General features: G+C 38.2%; 1 protein-coding gene across 3 annotated transcripts; it reads left to right on the top strand.

Moving 5' to 3' along the window:
• Window positions 1-6,496: 6,496 nt before the first annotated feature.
• Window positions 6,497-19,914, top strand: si:dkey-183i3.6 (LAT2 domain-containing protein). Of its 3 annotated transcripts, none has more exons than XM_051937850.1 (11): window positions 6,497-6,760; window positions 10,938-11,042; window positions 14,210-14,252; window positions 14,823-14,866; window positions 14,960-14,993; window positions 15,503-15,534; window positions 16,120-16,156; window positions 18,124-18,179; window positions 18,263-18,319; window positions 18,396-18,455; window positions 19,581-19,914. In XM_051937850.1, exons 2-11 carry the CDS (start codon window positions 10,940-10,942, stop codon window positions 19,616-19,618), a joined length of 504 nt encoding a protein of 167 aa, XP_051793810.1. In that variant the 5' UTR covers window positions 6,497-6,760; window positions 10,938-10,939; the 3' UTR covers window positions 19,619-19,914. The 3 variants fall into 3 exon arrangements, with proteins under 3 accessions (XP_051793810.1, XP_051793809.1, XP_051793808.1); XM_051937849.1 differs by having other exon boundaries at window positions 6,512-6,760; window positions 10,830-11,042; window positions 18,260-18,319; XM_051937848.1 differs by having other exon boundaries at window positions 6,515-6,760; window positions 18,260-18,319.
• The last annotated feature ends 1,046 nt before the right edge of the window (window positions 19,915-20,960 follow it).

Below are 20,960 nucleotides of genomic sequence, written 5' to 3'. Positions count from 1 at the left end.
TATATCAGCATGTAAACGTCATCAGGGAAGGACTGTGATCATACATGTAAAGTTTCAGGCAGATTAGAGCATGTTCAGGGCAGTTATACAGCATTTCCTGTTTCATGGCGAATTCGTGGGGAATTGTCAAATTCCAGTGATCGCCATTTCCACGCCCTCAGATCTTTGCGTAGCATTGTGATAAATTTTCATCATCCGGACACAAACATTTCAAGCCACTTCCCTCTGTCAGGAGGCTATGGTACATACCGACCAGAACCTCCCGCCACAAAATCAATTTCTTCCCCTCAGCTGTCGGATTTATGAACCATTAAATAACCTCCATTTACCAGTCACTTTATTCTTTTTGATTGCACTCATTCTGGTTGCAGTATTCTGTTCTGGGAAAATGATGACAACCATTTTTGCTGGCTTTTTTACTACAATTATATATTATTATAATTAAATTTTACACTTAAATTTTAAAAATTATTTAATTAAATTTAAATTTTACCTGTAATGATTTTAAGAGCCAGCAGGTGTCAGCGTGGAGCGACACCGACAGCTACCGACCGACAGCTAGGTACCTGACGGTGACAGTAGAGATGTATTCAGATGAGCAATCCTTCATATCATAATCATGTTTCTTTTGCTCTACCAGTGAAGGTATGATCATTTTTTTGGGCATAAATGTGATCCAGCTTCCCCACGTTTGGCCTGGATCGTATATAAACATACAATTTTCCTTGACCCAGCAGAATCCACAGAAGACCAGGAGCAGACCAAGGAGCCGGAGGAGTCAGGTAACCAAAAGCAAGCAGAGGTCAGCATGGAGGGACAAAGACTGTCCAGCATCAAACCACGACTGATGGTTCTTATAGGACACCCTGATTAGCTGGCCTCCACCTGCACATGATCTGCTGATGACAGATGACACACACCTGGACTCCTCACCAGCACGCACACACCTGTAGGAGAGAGAGAGCAAGGCCGAGGAGGAGAGAGCCCTGCCACAGCTCACAACCTAAGCTGTGTCTGTAGCAAAACATGTGACTTTGCACGTTTTAACACCTTATTTTGCAAAGAAATTAACACATTCTTCCCATCTGCAGATTGCACTTTAAAGAAAAGAGCCTTTATTTGTCACATTGAGATAAAACGGAATAAAATGTTCCCTCTCCAGACTTTACAGTAGAGGCTGGAAGTTGCCTGATCTCAGACCAGCTCTGTGTCCCAGCAGGGCCATCCGTTCATCATGCCTGTTTGCCTGTAGTGGGAAAACAAAATATATATAAATATAAGTAAACAGAGTGTGAGATCTCCCTGGTCGATAGAGTGAATTTCATTATGCATCAAGCTGTCCGGCCGTTATAAACGAGGCCCGTGAAAAAGAAGTGATCGCTCTGAGAAGCTGCTGGGTTCAGGTCTGTTGACTGGAACTCTGTGGAAGTAAAACATAGAGGATCAGAAAGGATTCACAGGTTTTACAGCAACGCACAAAACTAAAATAAATAACAAAGAATAATTGAATAGCTGTAAAATTAGACAAAGAGATTGAGACTTTTATGGTAAATTCAGCTAATTTTATCTTCCTTTTGTTGAAACCCAGCGACTACATGAACCAAGCTGAGTTCACATCTGCAGACAAACAGTTTTATCAACAATCCATCCATTCTCTATATACCCCTTTATCCTCACTAGGGTCACGGGGGGTGCTGGAGCCTATCTCAGCTGACTCGGGTGAAGGCAGGGGACACCCTGGACAGGTCACCAGTCTGTTGCAGGGCTACATATACAGACACACAATCACACTCACATTCACTCCTATGGGCAATTTAGAGTAACCAATTAACCTCAGAATATTTTTGGACTGTGGGAGGAAGCCGGAGCACCTGGAGAAAACCCACGCATGCACAGGGAGAACATGCAGAAAGATCCCAGGCCGGGATTTGAACCGGGGATCTTCTTGCTGCAAGGCAAAAGTGCAAACCACTAGACCACTGTGCAGCCTTCTCTGTACCTCTCTATCAACATCCTCAAAGCAAATATTGCATGTGTTGTACTCTTTCTTGGCATGAAACCATACTGCTGCTCACAGATGTTCACCTCTGTCCTTAGTCTAGCTTCAACTACTCTTTCCCATAGCTTCATCGTGTGGCTCATCAGCTTTATTCCTCTGTAGTTGCCATAACTCTGCACATCTCCCTTGTTCTTAAAGATGGTCACCAGCACACTTCTCCTCCGTTCCTCGGGCATCTTCTCACTATCTAAGATCCTGTTGAACAGCCCAGTCAGAAACTCTACTGCTACCTCTTCGAGACACTTCCATACCTCCACAGGTATATCATCAGGACCAAGTGCCTTTCCACTCTTCATCCTCTTCAATGCCCTCCTCACTTCATCCTTACTAATCTTTGCTACTTCCTGGTCCACAACAGTCACCTCTTCTACTCTTCGTTCTCTCTCATTTTCCTCATTCATCAACTCTTCAAAGTACTCTTTCCATCTTCCCATCACACTATTGGCACCTGTCAACACACTTCCATCCTTATCCTTTATCACCCTGACCTGCTGCACGTCCTTCCCATCTCTGTCTCTCTGCCTTGCCAACCTATACAGATCAGTCTCTCCCTCCTTACTGTCCGACCTAGCATACAAGTCATCGTAAGCCCCTTGTTTGGCCTTTGCCACCTCTACTTTCACCTTACGCTGCATCTCCCTGTACTCCTGTCTACTCTCTTCAGTCCTCTCAGTGTCCCACTTCTTCTTAGCTAACCTCTTTCTCTGGATCCACTCCTGCACCTCCTCATTCCACCACCAAGTCTCCTTATCTCCTTTCCTTCCAGATGACACACCAAGTACTCTCCGACCTGTCTCCCTGATCACATTTGCTGTAGTTGTCCAGTCATCTGGAAGCACCTCCTGACCATTCAAAGCCGGCCTCAACTCTTTCCTGAAAGTCATACAACACTCTTCCTTTTTCAGCTTCCGCCATTTGGTCCTCTGCTCTGCCTTTGCCCTCTTCATCTTCTTCACCACCAGGGTCATCCTACACACCACCATCCTATGCTGTCTGGCTACACTCTCACCTACCACTACTTTGCAGTCACTGATCTCCTTCAGATTACACCGTCTACACAAGATGTAGTCTACCTGTGTGCTCCTACCTCCACTCTTATAGGTCACCCTATGTTCCTGCCTCTTCTGGAAGAAAGTATTCACGACAGCCATTTCCATCCTTTTTGCAAAGTCAACCACCATCTGTCCTTCTGCGTTCCTCTCCTGGATACCAAACCTGCCCATGACCTCCTCATCATCTCTGTTTCCTGCACCAACATGTCCATTGAAGTCTGCACCAATGACGACTCCCTCATTTCTGCTTCTCCTCCAGCTCACATCCTACCTGTGGAGCATACCCACTAACAACATTGAACATCACACCTTCGATTTCTAGCTTCAGGCTCATCACTCGATCTGACACTCTTTTTACCTCCAGGACATTCCTAACAAACTCCTCCTTCAAGATAACTCCTACTCCATTTCTCTTCCTATCTACACCATGATAGAACAACTTGAACCCTGCTCCTAGACTTCTAGCTTTACTACCTTTCCACCTGGTCTCCTGGACACACAGTATGTCCACCTTCCTCCTCTGCATCATGTCAACCAGCTCTCTACCTTTTCCTGTCATAGTTCCAACATTCAAAGTCCCTACTCTCAGTCCTAGACTCTTGGTGTTCCTCTTCTCTCTCTTCCTACGAACACACCTTCCTCCCCTCCTTCTTCGACCAACAGTCGTCCATTTTCCACCGGCACCCTGTAGGTCGACAGCACCGATGGCGGTCGTTAACCCGGGCCTCGACTGATCCGGTATGGAAGTCATACATTTGATTCGCATGTTTGATTTGGCCAAAGTTTTATGTCGGATGCCCTTCCTGACACAACCCTCTGTATTTATCCGGGCTTGGGACCGGCACAATAAGACACTGGCTTGTGTCCCCTTACGGCTACATTATATAGATATTTTCAAACATATATCACAAATATATATATAATGACTCTAAAATTAATTTCTTTTTAAATCAATTTTCTCTGCATATTCATACTTTTGTAGATGTGTTGTAATTTTATAAACATTTAATATTTAATGAATAGATAAATCTGTGAATTCAGTTTATGTCAATATACCGTACATGGATGGATAATTTAGTTTTTATTCCACTGAAAATCACAAAAAATGTAAATTAGTTTAGAAAATTAGACTGAATTTACATATCTAATGTAAAACTATTTTGAAAACCTTAATCATAACTTAAATAACTATAAAATTATATATTAATACTTTTGTATTTGTATTGTAATTTTAGTTTTATTCAATATTTAAGGAATACATAAAACTGTAACAATTCATTCAAGTTAAATGTTGGAAATAAATGTCTAAAAGTAGATATAATTTGTGACATTTAGCAGAAATTTAAGTATTTTTTCTATAATTTTACATAAGCAGATCAAAAAAAATGTTGAATGAGTGAGTTTAAGCAGCGTAGAATATCTCCAAGCATTGGTGGTTTTTCACAATATAGTTTTTTATATATACTATATATACTGTATGTAATTAATCTTATTTTATATAACAAGTCATTTTATTGTTTTTTAGAAATGTAAATATCCTTAACTAAAGGTTATAACCCGCCAAAAAATACACACAATCTCATGTAAAAGTAAATCTATAAAATGTGCTTTAATGATGGAAACTGCTGGATTTTTATGAATGAATTACTTTCTGTATTTGTAATTGTAACAGACTTTCGTAGTTTTTATTTTTAACTTGTTTTCATCCAGCAGCGGCTGAACCAAACATTTGCTGGTTTCAGGCCTTTAAATAGAACAAACTGCAAACTGGAGTCCTTCACACCTTCAGTGGTGTCAAAACTTTATTATTTAACGCTTTTATAACTCCTGTAGCTGCTTTTATCAACGCTATTTATTGATTCATTACACAACTTTTACACAAATGCAGTATGTCACAGACTTTTAGTACATTTTCTTCTTTTTTATTAACTAGACTAGACTGAAGAAGTATCTTCAGTGAAAAAACTGCTTTCTTTTTAAAATAAGGACACTTCTAAGTGACCCTATTTTTTTGAACGATAGTGTAGATATAAAAGGAAGATATATTTATACTTACTAATTGAAATCATGTTCACAGACACAGTTCCAGACATTCACCTTATTTAGTTTAGTTTAGTTCATAAAAAAGAAGAAAATTTAGAAAAAAAAGTGAGCTATTGCATTTGTGTAAAAGTTGTGTAATGAATACATAAATAATGCTGATAAAAGCAGCTACAGGAGTTATAAAAGTGTTCAGTAATAAAGTTTTGGCACCACTGAAGGTGTGAAGGACTCCAGTTTGCAGTTTGTTCTATTTAAAGGCCTGAAACCAGCAAATGTTTGGTTCAGCAGCTGCTGGATGAAAACAAGTTAAAAATAAAAACTATGAAAGTCTGTTACAGTTACAAGTACAGAAAGTAATTCGTTCATAAAAATACAGCAGTTTCCATCATTAAAATACATTTTACAGATTTATTTTTACATGAGGTTGTGTGGGTGACCCCAAAGCTTTGAGCAGTAGTCTACCTGAGCTTTGTTTTTAGGCCGTGCACCGAACTTTAGCTTTCTTAACACAATAATAAGATCTAGTATCATGTTTAACATACGTTATATACCTAGCATATTACTTCACCTACATTTTTACATTTTATATATTGTGATATTTTATCCATATATATTTTTACGGTTGAACTGTTTTAAAAAATCTAAATCTGTCCTTCATGTCAAAACAAATACGTCACAGAGAGATGAAGCACAATTAATTGTACTTATTATTATTTACCAACCTGATGGTGAATAAATGCACCGAAATTCCCATCAAATGTGCACCAGCTAGTATATGTTAGGAATGACAGTAAAGTGGCCATTCTATTCTATTCTATTCTATTCTGTTCTATTCTGTTCTATTCTATTATAGACTATTCTATTCTATTCTAGACTGTTCTATTCTATTCTATTCTATTCTATTCTATTCTATTCTATTCTATTCTATTCTGTTCTATTCTGTTCTATTCTATTATAGACTATTCTATTCTATTCTATTCTATTCTATTCTAGACTGTTCTATTCTATTCTATTCTATTCTATTCTATCATAGACAATTCTATTCTATTCTGTTCTATTTTATTATGTTATTCTATTATAAACCTTTCTATTCTATTCTATTCTATTCAGATCTCGAACTGCTCCTGGTTTTCTTCTTACATTTGCGGATCTTATCTGTTCAGATAAAGCTCTAATAAATGATTCTCTAACAGCTGTTCTTTATCAGACAAAGCAGAAGAGCATCTAGTTCAGTGAGATTCTCTCTCTTTTGTCTGACTTCAGTCCTTTAGAATCAGCTGTTTACTGCTGCAGTATGTTTGAGTCTTTATCTGACAGTAAAAAGCAGAGACGTGAGGCAGCAACGTGCATCAGATAGTGATCTTAGCTCCGTTTGGACCAGAAATATCAGATGTGAGCAGGTGGAAGCAGTTTGTTGTGCCGTTTAACACGCTGAGGCGAGCTGCTGATGAGCCTGATTCTGTGAGTGTTTGTCCACCTCTAACCACACGGAGGTTACAGACGAGTGTTTGACGGATGTGGGGAGGTGTTGTAAGAGGAAGCCCGGCTCAGAGTCGCTCTGCTGCTGAGAAGCTGTAGAAGAATGAAGACGGCCGGACCGCTGAAGGTAACGCATCACACAAAGACGCCTTTTATTTAGATTAGTGACAAATCCACCTCATTATTTGTGCCTTTAATGTGAGAACTTGTGTTGAGGTGTTCAAAGAAAATCAGACAAAAGCAGCAAAATCTGTTCTTTAAGTTAAGATGAAGCACATTTATTTGTACTTATGTTAATTTTACGCTTTTGCTTCACTACATTTAAACGTAAAAATCACTTTTACTTCTGACATTTTAAGATTTGGCACAGAAAACATGTGACCAGCTCATAAAAAGAAGACTTAAAACGGTTCAAGAGCTGGCATAGTTAAAGTTTTCTGCATCTCCAGCAGCTAAGAGGTGCACATAAAACCATGCAGGAGGATTTCATCTGTTTTCACTCATGTAAAACGTAAAACAGAACAGACAAATCAAAGTTCTTCATTTTATTAGTTCTGATTTTAAAGAGGCGATAAATTCAGAGCAATTTCTGTGTTTTTATGGAACCTGAAAGTTATTTGGCAATGCTTCAAACTGCACCACAAACACCCGCACGTATTAGAGAAGTGTTACAGAAGTGTACAGAAAGGAGGAAGTTGAGGGAACAAAAGGGAAGAAGAGAAAAGGAACTTTTTAACTTCATAAATGTTCAACCAGGAAGTGCAGGACAAACTCTGGAAGTTTAGATGCCAACGCCCAGTTTAATAAAAATGATGATAAACAGACAAATGGCTCAGGCACAGTTTGAAAAAGAAGCTTGACGTCTAGTACAGTCTAAGAATGAAGTTTATTTTAAGATGATTCAGCCTTCAGAGCCTAAATCTGTGACGTGTTTGTTGAAAACGTTCGGCCAAATGGAGTCCAGACTGGAAGGTAGGAAACAGAAACGAGTGAGTGTTAGAGTAAAAACCAGAATTAGAAGAAGAAATATCCAAAATAAGCAGTTAAAATATATGTAAAATCATCAGAATCAGAAAAAAAACATCATTTATTCATGAGGGGCGATTAGGTAGGCGAAGAGCAGCGCAATAAAAAAAGAGCAAGAGAAAGAAAGTCGATAAAAAAGGTGTCAGAGATGTAAAACAGAAGCAATAAATACCAAAAAAAATTTAAAAATAAGTTAGAATTAAAATACATTCAAAAATAGTAAATAAATGAATAACACATTTTTAAAAAATGAAAAAATAATATAAAATAAAATAATTTAAAAAACAACAAGCACATGTCTGACAACGGCACGGCAATATTCTTTAAATAGTAGCAATGAATATTTTTAAATACCAAAAAAGCAAAAACCGTTGACGACATCAGCATTAATGAATGTTTAATCATAATCTGTTTTTATTGCATTTACACCAGCAGAAAAAAATAAAATGAAGTTATAAATATATGGCAAATATCAAAAATATAATGAAAAATAATTTACTTTTTATCTATTGCTGGGAGTCAACAATTGAGATTTTGCTGCAAAAACAAAATGACAATAAAGACTTGATTCTTGAAATAGTTTTTCTAACTGTTATCTCACAGATTTGACATGCTTTGTTGATTTACAGACGGTAATATTTTAGGAAAAATATTAATTTACATGTAATCTGCAACAAAAAGTAAAAACAACAACAAAAAACAGGCCAGAAGTGGGAAAAAAACATCCATCCATCCATCCATCCTCTATACACCGCTTTATCCTCATTAGGGTCGCAGGGGGTGCTGGAGCCTATCCCAGCTGACTCTGGTGAAGGCAGGGGACACCCTGGACAGGTCACCAGTCTGTCACAGGGCTACATATACAGACAAACACTCACACTCGCATTCACACCTACGGACAATTTAGAGTAACCAATTAACCTCAGCATGTTTTTGGACTGTGGGAGGAAGCCGGAGTACCTGGAGAAAACCCACGCATGCTCAGGGAGAACATGCAAACTCCATGCAGAAAGATCCCAGGCCCACCCCGGGAGTCGAACCAGGGATCTTTTTGCTGCAAGGCGAAAGTGCTAACCACTACTCCACTGAGCAGCCCGGGGAAAAAAAACAAAAAACATCCAGATCAAAATTTGATGGTAAAGTTAAACTGTTTTACTGTATTTAAATCAGATAAAAATATCATTATTTCAAGATTTCTGCCATTAATTTCCATTTTTTCCCCAGTATTTGAACGTTACGGTTTTCTACTGTTTTAAAAACATTTTTTGCATAATTGCTGCCAGATTTTCACAACTTTTTGATGAGAATAAGTCACATTTGTAAGTCGTCATAATGAAATAATTTCCACCTAAAGTCCAACCTTACAGTCCTGCTGCCTTCAAGGACGTTTTAATTCAACTTTACCTTCATTTTAATTCAACTTTACCTTCATTTTAATTCAACTTTACCGTCGTTTCTCAGTGAGGAGGCCTCAAAGAAAGCTCAGTCTGGTGTCTAAACGCTGCAGGATTCATGCTGTCGAGTGAATCTTCATCGATCGCAGCTTCACCCACAGAAACGTTTCTTCTAAACACAAACAGACAACATTTCTTCTATGAAATGTTTTTCTGCTGCAGCATGAAGGAAAAAGAGCTGCAGTCTGATGGAAACCAAACCGCCTACTGGACTTTCCACTGAGACCACCACCGACACCCAGAGAAAGGGGAAAAATTAAACTAAGAGCTGAATAAATAACACAGCCAGCCGGGTTCATATGGTTTAGGAGAGTAAAAAAATATATATCACATAAAAACCACAACAGAAAACTGCACCAAATATCACTGGAGTCTTTACATTTTGCTGTCTGTGGTCAAGCTGCAGTAAATGTTTGGATTTTAACCATTTATTATTGATTGACAATAGAATTTGTGCACCTAGTTGATCAATTTTAACTATTTATATTTGCACAGATCAATTTTCCAAGCTCTATGTTCAAAATTTCTCCAAAAATGAGCAGTTTTAGAAAATAATAATCAAGGAAAACATGAAGGAAAATGATTATTAGTTGATAATTTAATGAATCTGTTGATTAAAATCTATATTACGGACTGTAATATTCTTTCAGGTTCCATTTTTACACGTTTTTCATGAAAAAAATTCACATCACATTTTGTAAGAAGACTAAAGTAAAACATGTAACTCAACACGAGACAAATGTCTTGTATCATATTTTTTACTCCAGATGAAGCAGGTTTGTGCTCCTAAATAATATTTAGCTTCTTCATGTAAATAAAAACATGTTTTTCTTCTCGATAATTTACTTTTGTTTGTAAGAAATTATCTTTACATGCAGCCCAGGCGCCTTCAAGCACTTTATTACCTGGGAATCTGATGTAATTTATAAAATAATAAACGTATCGACACGTCGCTGTAAATAATACATGTAGCGTTTAATAATTAAACCCAGTGTGGAGCTGCACAGATTAGCTTTCCTGCTTTCGAAAACCTTCTTGAAACATTTAGCTTCTCACAGCCTGATTACATCTGCAGTAGTTTTATCCACCGTCTTAGACGCGGCTGTTGGTCTGGTTTGGTGAAACAACGTCTTCAGAAAGACTCTGACCAGGAAAAACCCAAAACCCTAAAAGAAAAAAAAATGCACAGAAAAAATGAGAAAAAACTTGTGAAAAAAACAAAATCCCCCCAAAAAAACAATTCTGTCAAAAAATGAGCAAAAAAATCCTCTAAAAAAACACAAAACATTAAAGAATAAATAGGTTAATAAAAATAATAATAATGTATAGAGAAAAGAGCAAAAAATTTAAAAAAATATATGTATATATACAACAAAACGAGCAAAAAATAAAATGACATAAAATTTAAATTAATAATAATAATAATAATTATTATTATTATTATTATTATTATCTGACCTGAGCGGAGCATGTAGATGTTGAATAGGAGAAGCCCCAGGATGGATCCCTGAGGTACTCCACATGCCATTTTCATCTGCTCAGATGTAAAAAGATAATTCATTAAAACCTAACCTGAACTAAGATGAGTTTAGATGAACTTTCCGTTGTTTGAGTGGTTTTACTGATTTCTGGCTGCACATGTTGGTGTGAGTCACAGACACTAGTTTCAGTTTTGTTTTGTCCGACCACATCCTCTGATTCTCTGACTGTTAACAGGAAACCCGCAGCAGCTTCAGCCTGATGGATTACTGCTGACCAGTTAACAGAACAAACACCAGGCAGGCTGTTCTTCTGCTGCTCTGAGGTCAGTTATATCTGTTCCAGGTATGACAGTGAGCTCCAGTCTGCTGGTGGTCGTCCTGACTGTGGCCTCAGTGGCGTTTCTGAGTCTGCTGTCGCTGATGTGTCTGCGATGCAAAAGGAAATCCAGTAAGTGAGCTTCTCAGACCAGCATTTGATCGTTTGATCGTATCTCAGAGGCTGTCGTGGCCGCAGTAAATAAGAACAACCGAGTTACATGTGGCCTCCTTCTGCTCGTTCAACCACATAAAGTCTGCAGGAAGCTTCTCACACGGAGCTTTTAGGTCAAGAAAATATCTCCTCCGTAGCTTTAGATCATGTTGTTAGATCTAGAAGAGCCTCAAGGAGCTGTCTGGGCTTCATCACCTGTCGGAAATGTTGTTAAAGGACTCATTTTGTAGAGTTTGAGGCTCCATTTTGAACTTATTATTATTATTATGATTTTTTTTGTTGTTTCCAAATAAAATGAAGGGACGAGATCTTAATTCACCAAAAAACACAAGATCAGTCTCAAAAGTCTATATGAGCTCTATGATTTAACGCCAGAAAACAATCCTTAGTATGGTTAGGTAGGGATGTCTGATATTGGCGTTTTTGCCAATAACCGATATGCCGATATTGTTCAACTCTCAATTTCTGATATCAACCGATTCCAATATCCATGCATCCATTCTCTATACACCTGTGGCTCAGGTGGTAGAGCGGGTCGTCCAATGGTCGGCGGTTCGATTCCCGCTCTCGCCTAGTCATGTGCTGTGTGTCCTTGGGTAAGACACTTTACCCACCTTGCCTCCAGTGCTCTTCACTGGTGTATGAATGCGTGTGAATGATGGTGGTGGTCGGAGGGGCCGTAGGCGCAGATTGGCAGCCACGCTTCCGTCAGTCTGCCCCAGGGCAGCTGTGGCTACAAATGTAGCTTACCACCACCAGAGTGAGAATGTGTGAGTGAATGAATAATGGATTCATTGTAAAGTGCTTTGGGTGTCTTGAAAAGCGCTATATAAATGTAACCATTATTACTCTTGTAAAGCGTCTTTGAGTGACCAAAAAAGCGCTATATAAATTTGATGCATTATTATTATTATTATTTATCCTCACTAGGGTCATGGGGGGTGCTGGAGTCTATCCCAGCTGACTCGGGTGAAGGCAGGGGACACCCTGGACAGGTCACCAGTCTGTCACAGGGCTACATATACAGACACACATTCACACCTACGGACAATTTAGAGTAACCAGTTAACCTCAGCATATTTTTGGACTGTGGGAGGAAGCCGGAGTACCTGGAGAAAACCCACGCATGCACAGGGAGAACATGCAAACTCCATGCAGAAAGATCCCAGGCCGGGATTTGAATCAGGGATCTTCTTGCTGCAAGGCGAAAGTGCTAACCACTACTCCACTGTGCAGCTCCGATTCCAATATATGTGGGCTAATTAACTAATTTTAGGTAACATCACAGATCCCCTGTGGTGGAATTAACACATCATGTCTGATTTTATTGTGATGCCCCATTGGATGCATCCTCAAATTTAAACATTGTCGGCAAAATAAAACTATTTCAACTTAAAGTTGTGGAAAGAATGCCATATGTATATATATATATATATATATATTAATTGTCTCAAACAACAGTTCACACTCCCCCTCCCTCTATGAGTAAATGCCGGCGAAATCCAGGCATTTTTTAAAATCGGTTTTCATGACAGGAAAAAAATCCCAGATAACGACATTGACTGATATTGTATTTTTATGCCAATATCGGGCCGATAATATTGGACATTTTTTAGTTTTACTTGCTTGTCATGAAACCTCATCATGAGTTAGGCCTCAGTAGAAAATATACAGAGCCTGTATATTCTATAATATTAAGAAGTTACTAAAAAATCTATTTTTTTGCTCTTTTTCTTCTACATTTGGGTTTATTTAATTTTTTTCTACATTTGGGTCTTACAGGGTTAAATCTTAGTTTGACTGTATACTGCACCAGTATATAAAATGTTTTATTTTATGATAAAGGAATAACAAATCTCACAGTATTATAATATTTAAATATAGTCAAATATTAAACATAGTGAGAACCATACTAGGGAATTATTTTAAGTGTTTTGGGATTAAAGACTCTTTTGAACAATGTTGAAGCTGTTACCTATTAAATGCATGTTTTAGAGACTGGTTTGTACATTTGGGCAAATTATGGATCTTTCTAGACTTTCACCACTAATGTCAAAGTTCCTATTTTCCCTACATGTAAAAAAAAAATCTCCTAATTTTATTAGATTTAGGAACATCTGCAAATTTTTAAAAAACATAAACGTATTTATTATGTTTGTCGGTTAAAAAAACTCCCACATTAAAAAATTTTTTTTTAAAATGGAACCATTAACTCCACAAAAGGTTCCTTGAAGCTCTTTTACTTCTAAGATGTATGATCAGACATTGAAAGTTGAGCATTTTGTTCTGCTTATAAATCTATTTTTTAAAAAGCTTGAGAGTCAGTTAATGGTAGAAATGACCGTTGAGGACAAACGTTCTCAGAAACTCTCCTCTGAGCAGCTCTAGCGTGAAAAGTTGTGAAAAGCCGTCGAGTGAAGAAATAACGAAACATAAAAGCGTGAGACAGAAGTTCAGCCTCCGTTTGCTTTCACAGAGCTGATAGCAGAATTACTGAAACGTACATCCAGGTTTGTACAGATATATCACTAAAGGAAGTCAAAGCTACGGGACGTTTCTGGAAATTTACATTGAATTAACACAGAAATTGACTTTGTTATGCGTCTTTGTTTTGTGAGTAATGCAAAAAACCTGATACTTACACCCACCTGTACCTACTAAGACTCAAAAAGACACATTTCTTCCCCTTACTGACCTTTAACTCATCATACTAATGCAGTGTTTTAGCTGCAGCGTGTTGAGCGACAGCCACATAAAAAGCTCGTTAAAGTTTTTCACAACAAACAACGGCTTGAGGCCAACCTGAACACTCGTATCTGTGAGACGGACGACTAAAAATACGTGGCTGAAACGTTTTCTGTCTGGACTAAAAGTTAACTTCAATCAAACCTCATCCGTTGCCCCTTTATGTAGGAAATAATTTAGTCATTCGGTCTGCTTAAAATGCACTTTGTTACGCTTTCATCGATCTGCACCTTTATCCTCAGTCAGTTCTGAGGTGAACTGAAGCCCAGTTACTGCTGCTCTTCTGTTTTCTGTATCGTAAGTTGCTTTAGAAAACATCACATATCACACATATGTTATCTGATTTCAACTTTGAGCTCCTGTTATTTCATTTGTTTCAGAGATCAAAGAGGTGGAGCGTCAGATATACGACCCACAGACATTGTGAGTGTTAAAATTTGTTTTAAAAACCCTTTTTGGGGTTTTGATGACTTGATATTATTTATAAGATCATATGTTTGTTATCTATAAGATTGGTATGGATGGATGGATGGATGGATGGATGAACGGATGGGTGGATGGGTGGACGGATGGATGGATGGATGGATGAACGGATGGGTGGATGGATGAACGGATGGGTGGATTGATGGACGGATGGATGGACGGACGGATGGATGGACTGACGGATGGATGGATGGATGGATGGACGGATGGATGGATGGACGGATGGATGGATGGATTGATGGATGGACGGATGGATGGACGGACGGATGGATGGATTGATGGATGGACGGATGGATGGACGGACGGATGGATGGACGGATGGAAGGATGGATGAATGGATGGACGGATGGATGGATGGACGGACGGACGGATGGACGAATGGTTGGACTGACAGACAGACGGACGGATGGATGGATGGATGGATGGACAGATGGAAGGATGGATAGACGGATAGAGCTGAAAGTTTTGCTAAAATTCTTTCATTTTGACATTAATATTCTGTCCTAACAGCCAACGTGGGGGAAGTAAATTTGCAGTGATGCAATCAAAAACAGGTAAAGTGAACCAACGACAGCTCAGCCTCACATTCTGTCTGTAGCTCATAAGTTAAAAAATATCTCACATTTGTTTCTGCTTTATTTTTACAGTCACCAGAGTCAATCAGATGACTTCAACCACAGCGTACGTACGAGTTTAATGACTGACCTTTATTACAGCAGCATACTAATATTAGTCTGCATGTTGTGTTGTCGCATTTATACAGTAGTTGTAGAGTGTATTTGGTCACAGGAGGAGATTGTGTTGTAATAGATAATAATGTGACTTTTCTGTTCAGAATTGCATCTGACAGGACATGAAAGTTCATTCTCAGGTCCTACCAGTGACTAATTAAGACTGTTGATTCCGCATGTTGATACCAGCTATAAAGAGCAGAACATCGACTGCCAGCAGCCTCAGTTTGTGCCACACAGCTGCAGGTAGAGTTAGCATTAGCAAATGCAGAGGGACAACGTTGTACTAGACCTGGAAAATAGCAGTTTATCTGTCAAACTCACAAAAAAGAAGCAAATAATTGTCAGTTTCCTCAAAAAATCTGATTAAAATGTGAATGCAGTTCTGTGTCTCTGTTGCACATTATCCAAAATAAACTCAAATGTGGCGTTACAGACAACATTTCAAATGTTTTTCAGTGAAAGTCCAGATGAATTTGCAACTCCAGGAGGTAAGCTTCATGTGTTTTTGACACGTTTCATTAAAAACAAAAAAAGGAAGACTAATATACATTACTGTTCAAAAGTCTGGAGTCATCCAGACAACTCCATGTTTTCCATGAAAACTCCCACTTTTATCCATGTGCTAACATAACTGAACAAGGGTTTTCTAATCATCAGTGAGCCTTTCAGCAGCATTAGCTAACACAATGTAGCATTAGAACACAGGAGTGATGGTTGCTGGAAATGTTCCTCTGTACCCCTGTGGAGATACTCCATTAAAAATCAGCCGTTTACAGCTACAATAGTCATTTACCACATTAACGTCTACACTGGATTCATCATTCATTTAATGTTATCTTCATTGAAAAACTGATTTTCTTTCATAAATAAGGACATTTCTAAGTGACCCTAAACTTCTGAATGGTAGTGTTTCTGCACAAACTGATTACTGATGTGATCGAATCATCACACGAGGTTTAAGTTTAATTATTATGAAATTATCAGTAAAAAAGTATTTGTAGTTTTATCAGATGTATAACTGCATATTTCTGCGTCCGCCTTCATGTAACAGCTTCATTGTGTGTTTTCTGCAGATCAAACAGTCAGTTCGAGTCTGGAACACACTTATGTGTAAGTGTGCTGAGACTCTTGTCATTTACTTTCTTTTTTCAAAGACCAAAATACAGAAAAAGCAACACATACTTAACGGAAATATACTTTTTATGTTTTACGTGAAAGCTCCACTTAGACTCAACTTTGTCATAGTAACACCTTCAGCCTCTTTTAAATAGAATACAACAGCACAGAATAGAAATGTTATTTACTTTTTTAAACCTGCAGTGACACAGATATACAGCCACTTCATAAAGTATTGAAACCCTTTTAGTTGCTGCACACAGTCTAATTTTCATTTTGTTCTCATCAAGCTGCATTCAATTGACAAACTGATCAAACAAACCAAAACTGAAATCTCTCATTTGCAAACATTTTCAAGTCGACTGAAGTCTTCCCCTTAGACAGTCTACTGTACAAAGTTTAGAAAGCTCCACCTGAGTATGTAGGATCCATCAGTTCATACTGAATCTGAGGTCACAAACTGAGCCAGGAAGACCAAAAAACTCTTTGCAGACTTCTGTGATAAAACTGCAACAAGGCAAAGATCAGGGCAAGGGCATGGAACTATTTCTGAAGCTCTAAATGTTCCCAGGAGAACTGTGGCCTCAATAACTGAAGAAATTTGGAACCAGTGGGGCTCTTCTGAGAGTCGGCCGTCTGGAAAAACAAAGTAACTGAGCAAGAAAGTCGATCATCAGAGAGGTGACCAAGACCACAGCAGTCACTGTAAGAGGAGGACGATCATCTCAGAAGCTCTGCAGGAATCCAACGTTTACGGTAGAGCAGCTAGAGAAAGACGCACCACAGCCTGTTTGCAGTTTATCAAACAACATTTAAAGAACTCAAAGTGTGAGAAATGAGATACTGGTCAGACGCTGGTGAGTCAGAATTTGACCTCTTGTACTATGAACTGAACATCAGGCACTGCTAACAGCATTCCTACAGGGAAGCATGGTGGTGGCAGCATCATGCTATGCCCATTTTTCAGCATTGCAAGGACTCTTAAGGCACAAAGAATAAAATACTGGTCTGATGAGACAAAATGTGACCTCTTGCACTATGAATTGAACACCACATACTACAGATAGCATTCCTACAGTGAAGCATGGTGGTGGCAGCATCATGCTACGGCTATTTTTCAGCATTTAAAAGTTTATAAAGGCGCAAGGAATAGGATGTTGGTCTGATGAGGCAAAACTTCACCACGTGTACTATGAATTGAACACCAGGCACTGCTAATAGCACCCCTACAGTTAAGCATGGTGGTGGCAGCATCATGCTATGAGGCTACCTCTCAGCAGCAGGAACATTTAGAGTGATCAGAACTAAAAGTAGGATGAATGCAAATACAAAAAAGGTCAATAGTACAGAGCCTTGAGGCTACATTAGAGATCCACGGCAAACAAAAGCGTTCAGCCGAGACAACGAAAGAGTGAAGCTCCTCAGTGACCTAGATAAAGCCTGAACTTTAACCACATAAAGCATCCGTAGAAAGACCTAAATGACAGTTCACCGATACTGTAAACCTAATGAAAGCTTGAGAAGATCTTCTCAAAGCACTAAACAGACTGTTTCAATCCGTTTGAACAGTCTGTCGAGGCTTAGAGGACAGGAAGCTGTAACCATTACCAAAGGGGGTGAATACTTCTGCAAATGAGAGACTGTAAAGCCTTAGAAAAAACACAACTGATTTTTATGTTATCATGGTTTACTGTGTAGATTGATCGAAAAATGGCAGTTTTATCAATTAGTAATTACATTTAAAACATAAAGTGAAGGTGGTCTGAAAACAAACATACAGAGGACTACATAACTTAAATTAAGCGGCACCGTGAGTAGTGCTAAGAGCAGTTTGTGGAGGTCAAAATAATAATAAACTGGACAAGTCTTTCAGTTATTAAACCAATCTTTGTTAGATAAAGACTTTGCTAGAACATGAGTCCATTGATGAGTAAAAAATGTCGTATTTGTTTGTTTTCCAGAGCACCGATCGCTGTATCCGTGTACGCCAATGAGCTGATCGAAGACGTGACGGCCGGTGAGGGTTTCTACATCTAATCACCAATATCTCCAAAGAAAGCTTCGAACATTTACTACATCTGTGTCACATTTTCCCAGATAATAACCAGACTCCACCAGACTATGAGAACGTTTTCTCATCGTTGCCGATAGCAGAAGGTTGGTAAAGTTTTCTAAAGTCTGATTCGGTTCGAGATAAGAAGTCGACTCATTTAACGGTTGTTTCACCAAACAGACGAGGACGACTACGAAAACTCTCAATACCTGAACCAAGTTAAGGAGCAGCTGGAGGACAGTAAGTCACATTTAAGGCTTTTATTTACCATCCTCAAGGACTTTTTGTGAGCTGATGTGTTTGTTGTGTGTCTTTGTTCTGGTCTGTTTGCATCCGTTTTGCTTCTGTTAGTTTTGTGTCTGTTTTTATTAGTTTGGATTTATTTGAAGTAGTTCCTGAGTCTCTTCAGGGTTGTTTTGCATCTAGTAGTGGTCCTTCAGTGTATCTTAGAGGTGGTTTAATCAGTTTGCATTGAATTAGCGCCTATTTATGTTCATTTTGCACCTCATTTCCATTGGTTTGTCTCTGTCTGGTTGCATTTTGTAGTCCTTTGGTGTCTCTTTGTAGTTCTTTTCAGTCAGTTTGCATCCCTTCCTGGTCTCGTTTTGTGCCCCTTCCGGCCATTTTGCATCCAATAGTGACAATTTAATCTGTTTGCATTGAATCAGTATCTCCTTTAGTCAGGTTTAATATCTTTGCTGGTGTTTGTTTCTGCCGACGTTGATTTTACATCCGTTGTTCAGCCAGCTTCTATGCCTTTGTGGTCATTTTGCATTTGTTTTTATTAGTTTAGACGCCTTTACACTTGTTTTGCAGCCAGTTTGCATCTAGTAGTGGTCCTTCTGTGCGTCTTTGATGTGGTTTTACGTCCATTGGTGTTGAATTAGCAGCATTTTTTGTTGATTTTTGCATCTCTTTCTGGCTGTTTTCCATCTTTATGGGGTGTTTTTGTCTCTTTGTTGTTCATCCATTTGCATCTTGATAAAGTGAGTTTGCATGTTTTTGCATTTTAATGTGTATTTGAGACAATGTTGGAATATTTTGTTAATTTTAAGTTGCGTCTTTGTGGCTGTTTTGCGTTAGTAGTTGTCATTTTGTGTGTCCTTGCTGTGCTATGTGGTGTGTATAGAAGCACTGTTTTTTTAATCTCTACTGTGAGATTAATGGACCTATAAACAAATTCAGTTTTAGAGACGACAGATCATAATAAATATACAGTACATCTCCAAACATCAGGCAGCTGTTTAAGTTGCTTCTTTTTACCTAAGCTGCTATATAAACCATCAACAACACCTCCACATTTTCTGTTTCCAACATTAACTCTTCCTCACCTTTTTTTTTTTTTTTTCCCTTTTAAAACAACAGGTGAGCCGGATTACGTGAACGAAACAGAGTACCACTGAACACATCATCAGTGGGTGGATTTATTCAGCCGGCACCGCTCAGTTCTTTCTGCAAAACTGAAGTAAAAAGCCGTTTTTGTAAACCTGTGATGAGCAGATTATGTGGACAGCTGTGTGTATAAATGAACCTCCATCGTGTTTCAGCTGTAAAAACTCAAGCTGCCATCTAGTGGTGAAACGACGCCACTTTAAAACGCTGTGTACAAAAGATTGTCTGCGCAAGTTTTTCTCTCTGAATACTTTAAATGTTGAAGGATTCTTTGTGACTTTGAGTATTAAAGAGGATGTTGACTAAATGACTGCCTTCATGTGATTAATGAGCAACAATGTGCTGCTTTAATGTTGAAATTTACATTTAAGAGTCACATTTTCTCTGCGATTATGGACTTGAAATGGGAAAAAAAAAATAGTTTGTTCATCTTTAGAACAACTCACTTACCTTTACATTATAGTAACATTGTACTCCTGTAATGGAAGTAAGAATAAAAATATCAGATTTTAAAACGTTCTCCACCAAAATAGAAGCCTGAACTGTCAGCTGAGGTCAGTCAAAATACACACATAATCCCAACAAAATGCATTTTAAGTCTCAAAATGGTAATAATAGCATTTAGAAACATTTAATTAAACCAGTTCTAGTATAACAATCTGTAGTTTTATGTAACTTTTTGACTTTATAAGCAGATATTTACGATACTTCCAGTATCATTGTGCACATCCAGAGTGTGGATGATATTTACCTATAAAGCATCATTAGTAAAGAAAAACAACAACCATGGAACCACTCACAGGCTCCGCTAAGAAAACAGTAAAACATGCTTATTTTAGTTCCTCTTTCACAGCTCATGTGCACCAACTCTGTTTACATATTTACATCTCTTAAGTATTTTCTTTACATATTTGTATATATAGTGTGCCTTTTTTAACTTTTTTTATCCATGGCTGGGGGTCACCAATCATAATTTCGCTGTGTGGAAACAATGACAAGAAAGATTCTTGATTCTATAGAAAAAAAAAAAGCGATTTTTGCTTTTTTTTATATATATATTTGAGTATACATGCATACACATATCTACCCATATACAGAGGTATATATGGAAAAATTAGCAAAAATTCTCTATAAATCGTAAAAAAAAAAAATAGTAAAATGATGAATTTCTACAACACTGGGTTTTACAGGGCTAAAAGTGCTATTCAAATAAAGTTATTTTTCGTGCAGATATCACAGAAGAACGTGTAATTATTAGCCACCATTTTGACATGAGTTACCCTCCGACCTGTAAACACCGATCTGCAGACACCCAGCAGTCATGATGCCGTTAAATGAGGAGTCAGCCACAGG

This window comes from Acanthochromis polyacanthus, chromosome 17, assembly GCF_021347895.1.
Source record: "Acanthochromis polyacanthus isolate Apoly-LR-REF ecotype Palm Island chromosome 17, KAUST_Apoly_ChrSc, whole genome shotgun sequence".
NCBI classification, from domain to species: domain Eukaryota; kingdom Metazoa; phylum Chordata; class Actinopteri; family Pomacentridae; genus Acanthochromis; species Acanthochromis polyacanthus.
Note: the sequence above shows the minus strand (reverse complement) of the source record. Positions and strands in the feature narration are given on the sequence as shown.

What these genes read in the sequence shown, in the direction of transcription:
- si:dkey-183i3.6 (XM_051937849.1), top strand. Translation starts at nt 10,940, where the DNA reads ATGACAGTGAGCTCCAGTCTGCTGGTGGTCGTCCTGACTGTGGCCTCA. An exon ending in AGTGATGCAATCAAAAACAG is followed by an intron (nt 14,867 to 14,959) that starts GTAAAGTGAACC and finishes TTATTTTTACAG; the next exon opens with TCACCAGAGTCAATCAGATG. An exon ending in ATCGTTGCCGATAGCAGAAG is followed by an intron (nt 18,320 to 18,395) that starts GTTGGTAAAGTT and finishes TTCACCAAACAG; the next exon opens with ACGAGGACGACTACGAAAAC.